Raw genomic sequence first — 18312 nt, forward strand, 5'->3', positions numbered from 1 at the left:
GATGATTAACAACAACCATAAGAACAGCTAACATTTACTAAGCAATGATTCCATGAGGAGGAACTAGCACTGACCTCATTTTACAATAAGAGAACAAAGGCTCTTAAAAGGTAACTTGCTTAAGGTCAAACGACTAATAAAAGAAAGAACTGAGAGTCCAATCCAAATATATTTATTTGACTACTGCCAACTAAAGATAACAGTATCTAGGTTAGTTTCTTGAGAGTAAGAATTGGGTATTACTTCCTCCATATCTTTCACAGGATCTATTAGAAGGCCCAGCACAAGAAGATGCTTAATAAATCCATAATAATAGTACAGTCTTTCACACACAAAAATAACACTACTTTGAATTGAGTTTTTTTTAATAGTGATGGTATACTTGAAAAGATCAAGTCATGTACTCTTGTCTGGTCCCAGTCAAGAAATAGAAAACTCAACTCTGATGAACCCAAATTTAGTCATATTTCTTATCTATTCCAAGCCTTTTCACATCAGTCATTTCAGATATAGCTGAACTTTTAAAATAATTTTAGAAAACACTCTGAAACTAAGGATAAAAATCACTGTGATGATCACTATAGTTGACACTCATCTCCATGTCACCCAAGATGATTAGTCTAAGCTAAGGGTTCTTACACTGGCGTCAGTGGTCCAAATTCAAGGGGTCCATGCACTTGGATAGAAAATAAACCACATTAAGTTTTAACTTAAGTTTCAAATCTGACTGTAGGTAACAAACCAGAATAGTACCAAACAGTACCTGTGACTGTCACCAATAGAAATCTTTTTTTCACATACCATCAGTTATAGATATCTCAAAATATCATTTATACTCATCACTTCAAAATTATTATTAGTTATCAGACCTATGACTAGATATTGTTACTTAATGAATTCATAAAAATCATATATATTACTATATCAATTTTTAAAATACTCTGAATACTGTATTTCATTATAATTGGTTTTGTTTATAATCATGTATTTCATACATTTAAAAACATCCTGGGAGGGGCCCATGAGTGTCAAAGGGGTCTGTGACACAATAAAGGTTAAAAACCCTGACCTATGGCAATCATGCCAATTCCACGCCTCTTGTCATTGATCAATTTAGAAATAAGTATGTAACCTAGTCCTAGCCAATAAGACATGAAAAGAAGTTCACTTTGAAAGAGGGGGAGAAGAGCGTGTGCTTCTGAGAACTTTCCTCATTCTTACAATAAGAGATTTGGGAACACACAGTTCCTCTGGACACAAATAAAAAAGCATGTGGCTCCATGCAACCATAGGGAAATGGACTAGGAAGAAGCTGACGCTAAAGATAACAGAGGAGAGAAATGACCTTGATGGCATTGTTAAGTTACTGAGCATTTTGGTCTAGAACCTGTAAATACTCAAAAAACCACCTACCAATGTGAACTACAGGTTTACAAAGGGGATCATGACGTATTGTGATTTTGTTTTCCAAAGGTCATTATACATTAAAAAATTCACTATTCACATGAGCACTGGGTGTTATACGCAACTAATGAATCATTGAACATTATATCTAAAACTAATGATGTACTATATGTTGGCTAATTGGATTCAAATAAAAAAATTCAGTATTGAATAAAATAACCTATTTAATATTTCAGATAAATAAATTTTGAGGATTTGATATCAAAGGGTCATGATGATGAAGACCAATTCTCACTACACAATGGGAGAAATGCAGAAGTTGCAAGAGGTTAGTTAAGCTAAAACTCTACCAAAACTGAGCTGATTTGCATATATCCAGACATCAACTCTTCTTGTCATTTGCTGCTCCATATGACAAATGCAAAGTATAGAAAAAATTTCCAGCTATGGACAGTTATAATCACATCACCTTTACCTACTAAAGATACAGATAATTAAGAACTGACTTTATTAACAGTACACATAGTTAAATAGCAACATGTCTTCAAGTTACTTACATCATCAGTGATACAAAGATATACAATCCTATCTTGGCAGATGTAATGAAACAAATAACTGTAGAATAAAAGATATAAAATTTATTGTGGTTATGAGCAATATCGCTTTCACTTCCATCTTCTATCTATGTATAAGCAAATTTAGTACCACCAATGTGACCATATCATTTACAGATACTATCTATTCTCCCTCTCCCCCTCCCCTATACACCTGTTTCTCTCAAGTCAAACTGATAAGAATAAATAAAACATTAAAATAAAGTCTCTACCCTAACTATGTAGCACAACGGTATGCACATTACCCATTAAAATGGTAGCTGTAAAAGCATAATTGGACTCTTAGGGCCTCAACAAGAGATGACATCTTAGGAGGGACACATAATTAAGATTAACCTCCAATGAGCCATACATCTTCCTTGCCTTCTTTTAAAATCTCAGAGCAATCACTTTTTGTACCAAATGCTCAACATTAACAACTGTTTGACATCTACTTTGAGCCAGTTACTGGGTTGGGTGCTGAGGATACAAATAAGCAAAACCATCAGTCCCTGCCTTCACAAAGATCACAGTGCAGGGAATTACTGAGCGGCATGGTAAAACAGGATGAGGAGTAAAAGGCAGTATGGTGCTCTGGCAACATAAAGGAGACACCTAACAGAGTTTAGCAAAGGGTAATGGGAAAGACATCCTGGAGCAAGTGATGTCTGAGTCAAGACCTGAAGAATAAGTAAAAGATGGCAAGGTAAAGAGGAGACAAAGAGGGTTCCAGAGTGAAAAACCAACAAGCATAAAGGCCTGGAGATTTAAAAAAAAAAAAAAAAAAAAGCACATAATGGCTTTAGTACAGTCAAATGAGTTCACATGACTAGAAAGTGAAATAGAAGGAAAAAACAAATTACCTGCACAGATGAGGCTGGAGAAGTAAGCAAATACCAGGTTAAGTAAGATGTTAAAACCTCACTATGCACTATCCTAAGAAAAATGAACAAGCATCAAAAGGTTTTAGCCTGAAGAGTGTGTAGTAAGATTTGTCATGCAAAAGGATGTTTTGGCTAGAGCATGGAAAACTCACTGAAAGAAGGACCAGAGAGAGGCGCCTGGGTGGCTCAGTCATTAAGCGTCTGCCTGCCTTTGGCTAAGGTCATGATCCCAGGGTCCTGGGATCAAGCCCTACATCAGGCTCCCTGCTCCACGGGAAGCCTGCTTCTCCCTCTCCCACTCCCCCTGCATGTGTTCCCTCTCTCACTGTGTCTCTCTCTGTCAAATAAATAAATAAAATCTTTAAAAAAAAAAAAAAGAAGAACCAGATAGGAGAGTACTGTAGTACAGCAGGTAAGCAAATGAAGAGGGAAATAAACTCAAGTACTACGGGCAATGAAAAAGAAAAGGCAGGAGACATAGAACAGAACTTGGTAACTGGCTACTGGAAATGAAGCAGAGGGTAACTCAATTTTGCCTCCCAGATTTCTACCTTGGGCAAGTGGATAGATAAGAGTACCTGTTGAATTATACTTTTAATGTTCACATAAAGGCTTGATATGAATTACAAGGAGGTATGGTAACTCAGGCAAAATGTCTTCCTCCACTACTCTAAAACTGTTCACATCAATTCCACCAATAACTTCCACGTCGCCATATCCAGTGGCCCTCTCTGAAACATGATACTATTGACCACTTCCTTCTTCTGAAAAGTGTTTTCTCTCCACTAGATTTCCCAGCACCAGGCTTGCTTGGTTAATGTGGCAGTCTCTTTCCCTCTCTATTGACGTTTTCCAACATCCTCAGCTCTCTGCTCTTCTCACACACAGTCCCTGGACGGTGGCATCCACTGTCATGTCTTGCTGTTGTTTTCAGCTACCACAATTATGATGATAATTCCCAAACCTAGATCTGATTTACTTCCTGAGCTCCAGGCCTACATACACTACTGTCTACTAGACACATCCAACTGGACATAGCATAGATAACTTAAACACAGTGTCCAAAATGGAAGTCATCATTTTCTCCAGAAAATTTGTACCCTAGGGAGTAACTTGGTGTGAAGACCACAAAAAGTTACAATGTATGGTCCCTGCCACCAAGCAGCCTACAGTCAGATGACAGAGACAAAAAGTAAAGATTGCAATTATACTACAGTGTGCTAAGTGCTACAGTATGAATAAACAAATGATACTATGGAGACAAGCAAAAAGGGGGCACCTGGCCTGGTCTTGGAGTTCAGGGTTTCTAGAAAAGAAAATATCTAAGCTCAGAAAGGCAAAGTCAGATTTTTAAAAAGAAAAACATATTCAAGTAAAAGGTAATAGCTACTGCAAATAGAAAGAGAAAGAACCCAGCACTGAAATGCAAATAGCTAAGTATGGCAGGAGAACAAAACCGAAGGCTAAAGTAGTGAGATATGAGGCTAGAGAAGGAAGCAAAGGCAGATACTGAAGAGTCTTCCAAGTCACCAAGAAACTTCACCCTGAGTGCACAGAGTAACTGCTGAATAAAAGGGACGTGATCAGAATTGCCCTTTTAGAAGGATTAAATAATGATGAAGAAAGTATCTCATTTGGGACCTATAAAATGAGCAAAAGTTTACCACTGGGCTGGGAGGGGAGAGAAAGTTCAAAACATGAAAAAAAGATGTAACGAAGCTTGAAATAACACAGCTAGGTCAGAGAACGGCAAGGACTCCTATAGAGATAAGGGCAGAAAGGTCAGGAATGGACAAACTTATGAAGGTAGAGTTTGGGCTTTACTCTAAAAGTAATGGGTTTTACTTTTTTTTTTTTTAAAGATTTTTATTTATTTATTTGACAGAGAGAGACAGCAGAGAGGGAACACAAGCAGGGGGAGTGGGAGAAGGAGAAGCAGGCTTCCCGTTGAGCAGGGAGCCAGATACAGGGCTCGATCCCAGGACCCTGGGACCATGACGTGAGCCGAAGGCAGAGACTTAATGACTGAGCCACCCAGGCGCCCCAAAGTAATGGGTTTTATTTATTTTTTAAGTAATGGGTTTTAAGCAAGAAAGTGTAATCATAGGAGCATGAAATACAAATTTAAGGAAGGAACAACTAGAAGCTGAAAAACAAGTTATGAGGAGGTTATTAAAAATGAAAACCAATAAAGGCCTAAACTAAACACTTTGACAAGTGGGGATAGAGGATAGGCAATGGATTGAAAAATCTCTTGTAGGAGAATGGCAAGGATTTGGTGAGAAAGTCAAATATGATTCTTCAGTGTTAGGCTTAGCCAACTGAATGGCTGGTGATGTTGTTAAAGAAGAGAGAAACAGCAAGAGGAAGATCAAATTTCAGGGGGAAATGGTTGTCTTACAGTAACATGGACTTTTTCTTTCAGTGTACAATAATGGATATTTTTAATCAAGATGATGGAATATGATTATAGGAAAGAAACAAAGGCAGAATGTTAAAAGGAAAAACTGAGTGCTGGAACCTCACTCCAGAGGATACTGGGCAGGACTGGATCAGGATACAAGTGGAGAGGCACAACAGATGGACAATGTTGCCTTCTTGTACTATAACCACATTTTTACTGGATTACATACTCTAGCTTCCCTTGTAGCTAGATACGGCTACGTGACTAATTTTGGCTGATAAAATGTGAGTGGAAGGTATATCCCCACTTCCCAGTCTTGCCTCTAAAAGGACTGAATGTGCTTTCCCTGGGCATTTTCCTGGGAACTGAATAGGAACACAGAGACCGTAAGTCTAATAAGTTTTTGAAAACACTATAAAGCCATACTCACAAGAAGCTGGGATCATTTGACCCCTAAGACAACGTCTGGACCTCTAAACCATACCAGCAGGCAGCAGACTACAAAACCTGTACAGTTCCAAAAGATGACACACATTTTTGGTGTGGCCAGGTGATAATGGACAAGGAAGAGCCTCCTGGAGAACAAAACCAGGATTCAGGGAGAAAAGACAAGGGAGTTCCTCCAATGAACCAGAACCACTAACCACTCCAGGGTCAGAATAGGGAATCTTTGAAATTGCTGTGAAGTAGTTACTGGAACACTGCGAGGAAGCAGTGACTTCTATGTGTTTCTCATCCTTCTCTTCTCTAAATGTGAATTTGTAACTTCGACGTTGATGATGTTGTTCTACTTCTACCATTGTCTAATGTGTGGGACAGGGGGAGCAGGAAGAACATGTCACTTCTCTAGTTTATGGTAAGTCACAAAAGCCACCCCTGGGCCTGATGGAGAAGACTGTGTGTCACCCAGACTCTCTGAACTAGACAGTGACCAGATGAGTTTTTGGAGCCATCTCCTGCAGAGAGGATATGTGCTCTTTGGGAAGAAGAGTACACCCAGATATCTGAGTGGCCCAAAAGAGTAGAATGGAAGATTGCAAGTTGTCTCCTAATATCCTATAACTTCTTCTAATGTAATAGAATTTTACCTGAACATACAGCTGCACAGCTATAAATGACAAAATCTAGCCTCCCTTCCAGCTAGGTTAGCTACATAACTATGTAGAGAAAAATAAAACATAACCCAAAACTTCTGAACAATAAAATGTCACCCTACTTCTGGGCTTTGCCCTTAAAATTACTGAGCACAGGATGTTAACAAGAACTAAAGGAACTGCCTTGGCCAGAGCTAACTGAAGACACTAACCGAAAATGACAGAGCCACCCCACCAGCCTGGAAGTACTCATCTCTGGGCTATCTCATTTAAGTAACACTGTAGTTTGGGTATCTCTCTTACAGTAGTTTAGACTAGAGTAGGTCCTAAATTATACAAAGAGCTAGCTCTGGAAAGTAGTAAGGACCTCCTTCTGAGATAGGAACTAAGGAAATTAGGATGGGTTAAATGACAAAAGTTTTTTAAGTATTGATGAGGAAGGTTGAGGTACTTTTTATCTGATTACTAAGATTTCCCACCTATGCCCTCCTAATCCATTCTCCAATCAGCCACCAGAGCGATCTTTCTAAAGCAAAAGCTGACCATGTCACACCCCAGCTGAAAACCTTCAGTGCCTTCCCACTGTCCACAGGGTAAAATCAATCTCTTAATATGGCCTATGAGACCCTATATGATTTCTCTTTTACCTATCTCTCTAGCTTTATTTTCACCATGCTGGGTACCAGTCACAGAATACCACCTGCAGTTCCCTAAACATGTGCTATGAACTTATAACTCCATACTTCTCTACCAGCTATTCCTTCTAGCTAGAATGCCATCCTCCTATCCACTACCTTCCACCATCTACTATAGTTATCTATGGATTTGACTGTCTCCTCCATTAAACTGTAACCTCTATGAGGGCAAATACTGTGTAATTTCTTGTTGCATCCCCAGCACCAAGCACAGTGCCTAGCAATAGTCAAGTGCTCAGTAAATATTTACTGAATGAACAAAGGAATATTATATCTTTTATCTGTATCATGTTGCACATATCCTAGAGCTCTATAGCAAAGTCATTTTTTATAAGTAACATTACCATATCTTTAAAATATTAATATCACTTTGATGATAAAAATAATTTAAATTCAAATTTATAATGAATAGAACCAGACCATTATCTAAGCTGGTAAAGATTACTGTTCTGTCAGCTTATTTAAATTATCTACCAAGAACCCTGTTTTCTGTTGTTCTGATTATAATACAGTTCACTTCTTTCACCCTCTTCCCATGCAGAGCAGAACTCACTTGCCATGTGAGTACGTTAGTTTGTTATTTTCAGAAGGTATCTTAGCCAGAATCTGCTCTGTCACCTCCAGGAAGTTTCCTCCACACCAAGCATGTTTGGCAAGGATAGTCGTTCCCCTGGCAACAACTGCAAAAAGAATGGCCATGGCTTCAATCTATCAAAAGGAAAAAAGACACAAAAAATTAGGATATTTCTTTGACATGATCTTTCAAAAGAAAACTATCATTTACCAACGTCTACCTGAAGAGAGTATTTTTTTCAATATTCATTTATTTTTTAATTGAAGTATATTTGACACACGTTACATTAGTTTCAGGTATACAATACAGTGATCTGACAAGTCTACAGTTTATGCTATGCTTACCACAGGTGTAGCTACCATCTGTCACCATGCGAAACTATTACAACACTTTGACTTTATCCCCTATGGTGTACCTTTTATTCCCATGACTTATTCATTCCATGAATGGATGCCTGTATCTCCCACTCCCCTTCACCCCTTTTTGCCCATCCCCCTTCCCTCTGTCAACCATCAGTTTGTTCTCTGTATTTATAAGTCTGATTCTGCTTTTTGGTTTTTTTAATGTATTTGTTTTTTTAGATTCCACATATAAGTGAAATTATACAGTATTTGTCTCTTTCTCACTTACCATAATACCTTCTAAGTCCATCCATGTTGTTGCAAATGGCAAGAGGCTCATTCTTTTTCATGGCTGAGTAATAATATTCCATGGTGTGTGTATATATCCATATATATATATGTGTATATATGGATAAAGAAGATGGATATGGATATATGGATAAAGAAAATATGGTGCATGTATATATGGTGTATATCTTATCTATTCATCTATCAATGGACACTTGGGTCACCTCTATATCTTAGTTATTGTAAATAATGCTGCAATAAACATAGGGGTACATATATCCTTTCAAATTAGTGTTTTTTAGTTCTTTGAGTAAATACCCAGTAGTGGAATTACTGAATCATATGGTATTTCTATCTTCAATTTTTTGAGGAACCTCCATACTGCTTTCCACAGTGGTTGCACCAATTTACATTCCCACCACCAGTGCACAAGGGTTCCCTTTTTTACACAGCCCTGCCAATACTTATTTCTTGTCTTTTTGATACTAGCCATTCTGACAAGTGTGAGGCAATATCTCATTGTAGTTTTGATTTGCATTTCCCTGATGGTTAATTAATGATGGTGAGCCTCTTTTCATGTGTCTGTTGGCCATCTGTATACCCTCTTTGGAAAAATGTCTATTTGGGTCCTGTGCCCACTTTTTTAAGTGATTATCGGGGGGTTTTGGTGTTAAGTTCTTTATATATTCTAGATACTAATCGCTTATGAACATATCATTTGCAAATATCTTTTCCCATTCAATAGGTTGCCTTTTAGTTTTGTTGGTGGTTTCCTTTGCTGTGCAAAAGCTTTTAATTTTGATGTATTCCCAATAGTTTATTTTTGCTTTTGTTTCCCTTGCCTCAGGAGACATATCTAGAAAAATGTTGCTAAGGCCTATGTCAAGGAAATTACTGCCTACTTTTCTTCTAGGAGTTTTATGGTTTTGTGTTCCACATTTAGGTATTTAACCCATTTTGAGTTTGTGTATGGTGTAAGACCATGGTCCAGTTTTCCCAACATCATTTGTTGAAGAGACCGTCTATTCCCTGTTGTATATTCTTGCCTCTTTTGTTGAAGATTAATGGACCATATAATTGTGGGTTTATTTCTGGGCTCTCTATTCTGTTCCAATGATCTACGTGTCTGTTTTTATGCCAGCACCATACTGTTTTGCTTCCTATAGCTTTCTAATATATCTTGAAATCTGGGACTGTGATACCTTCAGCTTTGTTCTTATTTCTCAGGATTGCTTTGGCTATTCAGGGTCTTTTGTGGTTCCATATAAATGTTAGGATTATTTGTTCTAGTTCTGTGAAAAATGCTATTGGTATTTTGATACGGATTGCACTGAATCTGAAAATTGCTTTGGGTAGTATGGACATTTCAAAAATACTAGTTCTTCCAATCCATGAGCACAGAATATCCTTCCATTTGTTTGTGGACCTGGAAACAGTATTGACCAAGGGGCTATAATATTAATGTAAGACACTTAATAACAGGCTTAACACAAAGGTCACAGTCTTGTACAAGCTTACAACCCTAAAACATGTTGATATGCATACATATATAGAGACACACCAAATATGTACACACGTGTGTGTATACACTGTAATGTATATGTCACATACACACTGATAGATAGGGTGCATTTACAAATTATACAGCATAATTGGATATCACCATTTGAAAAGCAATTACCATAAATAGTAAAGGGACATAAGAGGTGGTTCATCCTTTTTTTATTGAAGCATAATTAACATACAGTGCTATATGAGTTTCAGGTACACAATATAATGATTCAACAATTCTACGCATTACTCAGTGCTCATCACCATAAGTGTACTCTTAATCTCCTTTATCTATTTCACCCATCCCCTCCACCTCCCCTCTGTCAACCACCAGTTTGTTCCCTGTATTTAAGAGTCTGTTTTTTGTTTGTCTTTTTGTTTTGTTTCTTAATTCCACATATGCAATAATCCCATCCTGAAAATTTATCCTAATAGTTCAACAGAAATTTGACTCTAGATTCAGAAAGATACATATTAACAGTATTAATAGCCCATATTTATTAAGTGCTTACTGTGTACCAGGCACCATTTTAAGCTCTTTACAACTATTAACTCACTCAATACTTACATCAATTAAATTATACACTATTATGATACTTATACTAAAATGAGCAAACTGCAGCATAGATGACTTACAAAGTTTGCCCAAAATTACAGAGCTAGTAAATAATAAGAGTTGGGATTCAAACCCAGGCAGTATGGTTCTAGAACCTGTAATTCTATCCCTATAGTACATACTGCCTCTACTATAAAGGCATTATCCATAATAGAAACAAATTGAAAAGAACCCAAACCTTCCACAAGAGGAATGGTTCTCTAAATTATGTTAAGATCCTTCATAAACAAAACATTTCTTAAAAAAATACAACACGAGTTTAAGTCTCTTTTTCTCATGTTAATGAATTTGTACAATTTTTTTCACCTAACAGCCCCATTTCTTTTATCTAATGGAATAAATTTATAAAAAGAGATGTCCAAGTACCTTCCTATTCTTCTACTAACTCTTCAACTTACTATTATTTGTTAACATGTTCAGTTTCATCCAACAGGCCAGTGGTTCTTAAACTGTAGGTGAATGAGTTATCTTGGGTGGAAGAGTGACAGTCACTGTTAAAAACTCAAATTCTTGGCATCATCACCTAAAATTCTGATTCAGTAGGCTTGAGGTAAGACCCTGGAATAACATACTTAAGACAAGCCTATCTAGATGCAGGTCATTCACTTAACCATATTTTGTGAAACACAGCAACAGACCATAAAGTGCTTGAAGTCGGGGAATCCAGAGATTCCTTCTTGGAATCCCAGCACTGAAAAACCACACATAGAGCAGAAGCGCTCATCTGTGTCCTGAGCTGAACACCTCTCAGGGTCTCTTCTTCACTCTCTAAATGAGGGTATTCCTCAGGGTTGTGTCCTTAGCCATCTTCTTTCTGGATTTCTCTTTATACATACGTAGTAAGTTACAATTTCCAAATCACTTTCTCATACATCATATCTCTCAATCTTAAAAGCCTCAGCTGACCCTATAACATGCTCCAGGTACTGCTCCATTTCTTAATATCATAATCTATACACCATCTCTGCTTCTCTACTTCTTTTTTTTTTTTAAATAATTTATTCTGCCCTCATACTTTCTTTTTTAAATTTTTATTTATTTGACAGAGAGAGAGACAGCGAGAGAGGGAACACAAGCAGGGGGAGTGGGAGAGGGAGAAGTAGGCTTCCCGCAGAGCAGGCAGCCTGATGCAGGGCTCGATCCCAGGACCCTGGGATCATGACCTGAGCCGAAGGCAGACGCTTAATGACTGAGCCACCCAGGCGCCCCTCTACTTCTTTTTAACTCTTCAACTTACTGGGTTTTGCCCTCAACGGTCCACAAAACCATGCTTGCTAAGATCATCAACAGCCTCTATGCTACAAAATTCAGTGGACACTTCTCTATTCTCACTTACCTGACCTCTTAGGAAGAGTCGACATCGTTGACTAACCCTCCTTCTTGAAACACTCCCACATATCTGGCTGCTTCTTGTTTTCTTGATGAGCCCTCCTCCTCTAGCTGACTTCCAAATGTTGACTTTCCATGGGTCTTGGTTCTATGCTCTCTCATCCCAAGAAGAGCTCATCTACACCTGTCATTTTAAACATCATCTATTTGTTGAAGACATATTGCATATAGAAAAAAAAAAAATCAGGGCACAACCAAAGTTAAGAGAAAGCCAAAGACAAAACCCAAGGCACAACAAATAGTTGAGGGAAAGGTAGATGAAAAGAGACCCACAAAGAAGACTGAGAAATGAGAGGAAAGCCAGAAGTGTGTGGTGGCCTGGAAGCCAAAGGGAAAGCAAGCTTCAAGAAGGAACAAATGTCAGCTCCTACCTGTGTTTACTGATGCACAGCAGAAGACTATAAAGAGCCACTGAAATTTTATAAAGAAGGAAGTTATTGGTTAGTCAACAGATACGCAGTAGAGTGGAACAATAACACAAAGAGAAACCGAGATGAGAAATTACATGGTCCCTGAAACAAATGAAAAAGTAGCAGCTTCAATCCCTTAGTAGCTTCAAGAAGAAAACTGAACTGGCAACAATACAAAAAAAAAAAAAAAAAAAAAAAAAAAAAATCTAGCGTCTTAGTGGACCATAAGTTCATTATGAACTGACATTAGGTAATTGCTTAAAATGCTTACATAATCCTAAATTACATTTAAAAACAGGGTGTCTTGATCTTTTTAACTACTATTACCATTATACTCTCTGCTGGTTAGAATATATGTGGAATACTGAGTTCAAGTCTGGGTACAGTATTTCAAGACTGGATGGGTAAGAGACCTGGACAGAGACCTGGACATTCTATCATTTGAAGAATGACTAGAGACACTAGAAATATTTAATATTAAAAAGAGAAGATTTAGAGGGAACGTGACAACAGCCTTCAATTTTACATGAAGTACAGTCACCTAGAACAGGGAGTGCATTATTTGGACTTGGAACAACAGATATATGTTACAGGGAAGCAGTGTTTTGTTCAAGAAAATCAGTCCCCAATTAAAAAATGTCTGTTAAACATCAGGTACATAGCAACAGACACTTTCTTCTCAGACATCAATAACAGCAATTTCTTACTCTCTTCTGGACTGTTAAAAACCTCACCTATTATCAAGTCTCATCTGCCACCACTGTAACTCTCTTGCAATAGAATCTGTAATGTCTTTTTAAGTTTTTATTTAAATTCCAGTTAACAGTGTAAAATTAGTTTCAGGTTTATAATTTAGTGATTCAACACTTCCATACAACAGCTGGTGCTCACAAGGGTATTCCTTAATCCCCATTACTTGAATCTAATGTCTTAATGAATATTGGGATAATAGAAACTATGAAAGAATACTGCATTTAAAGTGAGAAAACCTGGTTCTGCTAATTACTAGCAGTATGTGAATGTCTAATAAACCATAAAGTGCTATATAAATGTAATATGCAAGAAAAAAAGAATGAAAAAGATAAACCAGAGGGAAAAGAGAAGGAAAAAAAACCCAATAATGAAATATAAAGGAAAGCCCTGTCTCAACACTGTTCCTCCATTCTCTTATTCATGCCTTGCTTGGTCCCACAGCCGTTATCCCAGTTCTACTTCCTTCCTGCTAAGAATCCTGTATGAGTTTCCTGTGGCTGCCTTGACAAAGTATCAAAAGCCACAAAGGTTTAGAACAACAGAAATTTATTGAAATCAAGATGTTGGCAGGGCCAGGCTCCCTCAGAAATCTATTAGGGGACAATCCTTTCTTATCTCTCCCTAGCTTCTGGTAGTCTGCTGACAATCCTTGGCATTCCTTGGGTTTCAGCTGCAGCACTTCAATCTCTGCCTCCATAGTCATATGGTATTCTTCATGTGTGTCCATGTCTTCACACAGCAGTCTCTGGGTCTTTTCTCTTATTAGGACACCCACTCCGCTATGACCTCATTTTAACTTACATCTTAACTATACCTGCAAAAACCCTTATTTCCAAATAAAGTCACATTCACAGGTACCACTGGTCAAGATGCAACATATCTTTTTTGAGGACACAAAACATCTTAGAAACTCACTGTTCCTCCCAAATCATTCTTACTCTTCCCTCTCTCTATATTCACATCAGTCTTTCCTTACTCCCATTAGAGGCCTGTCCTTAAAGAGATGGGCCAGAAGGGCAATCTCCAACAGCTTGGAGTTAGAAAGGCCTGTTTCTACTGCCTAGAAGATTCCAAGGAAAGGACATTTTTGTTTCAGTTGCCGGGATTCAAAAAAAAAAAAAAAAATGCTATGGGGGAATCCTACTGAGAATTCTAGATGTAGTTTTTTACAGAGGAATTATTAAATTGTGGTGAAGATCTTTAAGTCCATTAAAGATTAAGATGTTACCAATTGGCATAATAACGGAAATGCCCTGAATAGCATTATTTATAATGAAAAAGGCATCAAGTTTCAAAAAATCTTAAAAAGTAATTTTCAAAATATATCCATTTATAAGTAAGGGATTACCTGTGTTATAAACAAATTGCTCAGGGCCCCTGGGTGGCCCAGCTGGTTAAGCATCCAACTCTTGGTTTCGGCTCGGGTGTGATCTCAGAGTCATGAGATTTAGCCCCATTTCGGGCTCCACAATCAGCGTAGAGTCTGCTTAAGACTCTCTCTTCCTCTACCCTTGCCCTCCCACACACACTCTCTCTCAAATAAATAAATAAATCTTAAAAAAATTGCTTCCCACTCCCCATGCCCCTCTCTAGAAAACAATACATAAAAATAAAAATAAAAAACAAATTGCAAATATAACAGCAACAATGAAAACACTGCTCCTCAGTGGAGGCATCTTCAAGTAGAGGGTAAAGATGGTTTTAGGGAACTGAATAAAGAAAAAGGCCAAGTCAGTTTTTCTCACGTTCGAGTCTGTGTATTCTGAGGATTTTTTTTAATTCTATATTTTTATTTTGATAGCATTAAAAAATGTATGTTAATATTCTGGATCTACACATATACCTTATAAATGAGTGATGGCACACAATTCCATGCTGCATTTGCATTATGAAGGCCTAAAAGCCAAGAAATTCTCTAAAATGACAGTGCCTAATTTTTAATGTCTTGGAAGCATGTCTGGCTGCTCTTAGGCTGGCATATCCTAAAATCATAATGACAATCATGACTCCAACACTCTTGTGTTCCTGTTGTGTTTTTTAATCAGTTATAAAGACAAAATTTATCTTTTGCAGTAACAATTTACAGTTGAATGATATCTGCATAATAAAAACCTTTCATTTGAAGAATTGAAACTTACATTCTGAAAACAACAGAGTGACAAAATAAAAATTATCTCAGGCTAAGGAGAAAATAATATTTAAAGATGTGTCTCTACCAAGTGGAAACCAAATGACACTATAATGTGTTGTATGAATAAAGGTTGTGCAACTGTTCAAACAGAAAAAAAAGGTGGAAGAATTAACTTCTCACATAGCACATGGTAATAGTCAATGCAAAATCAAAAGAATGCATTCTGTCTCATTATTTATATTATTGCAAAGGAATGTATTATGTTAATCCTTGCAACAGTTCATTAGCAGAATGTTTCACAGGAAATACACAATGGAAATTAGATTGTTTCCACCCTTATATACTATTAAATTGGCCCATTAAATTAAATGAGAAGGGGGCATAAGAAGTGCTCACGAAGAGATGGGAACACATTTTATGGGAGAGCTATGGAACAAGAGAAGGCATAGAAGTGAGAACAAACTAGGGAAGGTAAACTAGCCTGATGAGATAGACTGGTCCACATTTGATGAATGAGAAGTTTTAGGGATAAGTACAATGACATTTTATAAAGAAGGCCTTGTGTAAATGAAATAATTAATGGATTGGATCAAATCGTTTTTCTATTTCAGTTCAACACATATTTTTCCAGGATTTACTATATGACAGCCAAAGTAGTAGACACTGGAGATACGAAGGCCAGTAAGAAAGGACCTCTATACTCAAGGGAGCCATAGTACAATGGGAAACACAGACATAAACAAATAAGTGCAATGAAGTGTAACCAGTGAATAATCTAAAAATGTACAAAGTTATTCAGACTTCTTAAAGGTTTGTGATTATCTCACCCTGGGTGAAGAAAAAATGCAGGCATCAGCCTATGTATTAGGAGTTTCCTCTACATACTACTTACAATTATTTCTCTGGAAGAGAGGTCAAGGTCTATTTTATCCTCACTAGCTTTCCAGTGCCCAGCACAGTGCCTGGCATATAATTTTCCCTCAAATATTTGTTAAATAAATGAATGAATACTGAGCATGTTTTGGTTTAAACAACAGATAACTTTATATTCAGTAGGACCTAGGAAGAAGGATATTTTGATTACTAAACTATCTCCTTAATTAAGATAAAGCAGTTGAGCTGCTTTAATCTAATCTAATCCCCAACTTTCTGTCTGGGTCTTAGGAGGAAATAAACCAACGACAGATAAACCACCAGTTCTGATGTAATAACCTTGGAGGAGACAGAAGAATGAAGAACAAATATTGATATGACAGAGGAAAAGAAGAGATGTTTATGAAAAGCCTGAAGTCTGGTTACAGACTTCTTGTATTCTTGTTGGTGTTACAAATACTCTTTTATGGTGATGTTCTGAGACCCAACCCAATCCCTCTGACTTTCTCAGGATAGGAGCCTACCCCGTCAAGTCAACCACCTGTTCTACTTTGCATTAACCACCACATCACATCACATCATCTGGATTATTCCTGTTTGCCAACACACACATACAAACATCTAAGCTACTAAGAGTAGCGATCTCCTAGGTCTTGTTTCTAGCTATATCCCTTGAACTTAGAAGAGTCTCTAGCACATATTAGCTGTTCAATAAATATTTATTAAATATATGAGTGAGTCTGCTCTCAGCCACAGCTATTCAAAGGGAACACATGTCTCTGGGATCAAGGGTGGGACAATGGAGGTACAGGTAGTTGAGCGCAATTAATAAGAGAAAGAAAAGGACTTGACAATTGCTCATTTGTGGGGGTTACAGGAGAGGGAGATGTAAGACATTTACCAAAGAGTCTAGTACATGGTCAGAGTTTGTTAAATATTGGCCAGTTATAACAGTAAAATACAGGTCGACGCTGTGAAAATAGGTCTGGGTAGAGATAATGAGTCCCTATCCGAACTGAGGCAGAAGAGGAATGAAACAATGGGCGGTGAAGAAAGGGCACGCGGAGGTGTACAAACCCACGAAGGAGCATAGAAGTAGGTGAAGCACAAAGTGACGTCATCAAAACAAGGGCGCAGAGACTAGTTTTTAGAAGACTCAAATCTCAAGATTGAATCTCAAACGCTAAAGAAAGGTCCTGCAAAATGCGAATTGAAGGAAAGTTAACATTTCGCCCTCCTGTAACAACAACTTCAGTGACGCATTCTGACACTCTTTATCAGCGGCACAAAACGCAGTTCGCCAAAATTGAACCTGCCCGACAATTCGCACCGTCGACACCAGAGAAGCCCAAGTCACCCTTGCACTGCCTCCTCGCTCCACCCCAGCACCCTCTCGACCACCCCTCTGCCCTCCCTCCGCCGTCGTCTCCCCGCCTTCTGCCGAGCGCGCCCCGTTCCACTTACCTGTCCGTGCACCCCCTGAAAGCGCGTGGGCTCAGAACCGAGGGGCGCAAGTCTGAGCCGGGCCGCCGACTGCCCGCTCCCAGAGGAGGCTGGGACCGGACGCCACCGGCTTCCGCGTAAAGCGCCCCGCCCGCGCGCGGCCTCCTGGGAATGTGAGCGCTCCTCCAATGGGGAGTGGGCTGTAGGGCGGGGCCTGCTGCGTTCCCAGCCCCGGCACTTCCCAGTAGCCGCACTGCATTCTGGGAGTGGTAGTCCAACTGGCATATCGCCCAGTCTGTCACACAGTCAATAACTTGTGGTAAACAACATCAAGCGCTGTTCCTCCGGCAAAAGGAAGGATGCAGGGCCACAAAGAGTTCACCAGCATTGAGTCGGTAGGGATAAATGAAGAGCGAAGCTTGCCCCGCCATCTCCGTGCTTAGTCTCAGAAGGTAACGTCTCCTGTTATTTCACAAAGTAGAATTCGTGTCACAGGAACTCTCTACTTTCGCCACGAAATCTCCTAACCTCCTTAGACCCCTGAACAATCCTTTCTCCCATTCTTTTGCAATAATAATAATAATAATAATAATAATAATAATAATACCTCCTCCTTCTCCTCCTCTCATGTGATATAAGCTCCCCCCGCCCCGTCCCCTTTACATTCCTATTCCCTCTTGCCAACTGAGTCTAGCCCCACTGATGAACCCTTCTGTCTCATGACTCAAATGGCTCCCTGCTTACTCGCTGCTTATTATCAGCATTTAAAGATTGGCAGAATTGCTCTCATCTAAAACATTCCAAAGTCACCTTTCTCAATTTCACACCCCCCAAACCTGTCACCACACAAACTTAACCTGTAGTCTTTT

The 18312-nt window shown here is 38.5% G+C and overlaps 1 protein-coding gene across 1 annotated transcript in view; it reads right to left on the minus strand.

Annotated features, from left to right (window-relative positions):
- VAMP7 (vesicle associated membrane protein 7) overlaps positions 1–17594 on the minus strand; it is a 60773-nt gene extending 43179 nt beyond the window's left edge. Inside the window, exons 1-3 of the mRNA XM_035010434.1 lie at positions 17465–17594; positions 7628–7782; positions 1962–2019 (exon numbers count right to left, since the gene is read on the minus strand). Of these exons, the coding sequence (XP_034866325.1) occupies positions 1962–2019; positions 7628–7773 (204 nt within the window). The 5' untranslated portion in view covers positions 7774–7782; positions 17465–17594. The remainder of the gene's footprint in view (positions 1–1961; positions 2020–7627; positions 7783–17464) is intronic.
- Positions 17595–18312: the final 718 nt, after the last annotated feature.

Source organism: Mirounga leonina, unplaced genomic scaffold, assembly GCF_011800145.1.
Source record: "Mirounga leonina isolate KUSES-001 unplaced genomic scaffold, KU_Mleo_1.0 Mir_101799, whole genome shotgun sequence".
NCBI lineage: Eukaryota > Metazoa > Chordata > Mammalia > Carnivora > Phocidae > Mirounga > Mirounga leonina.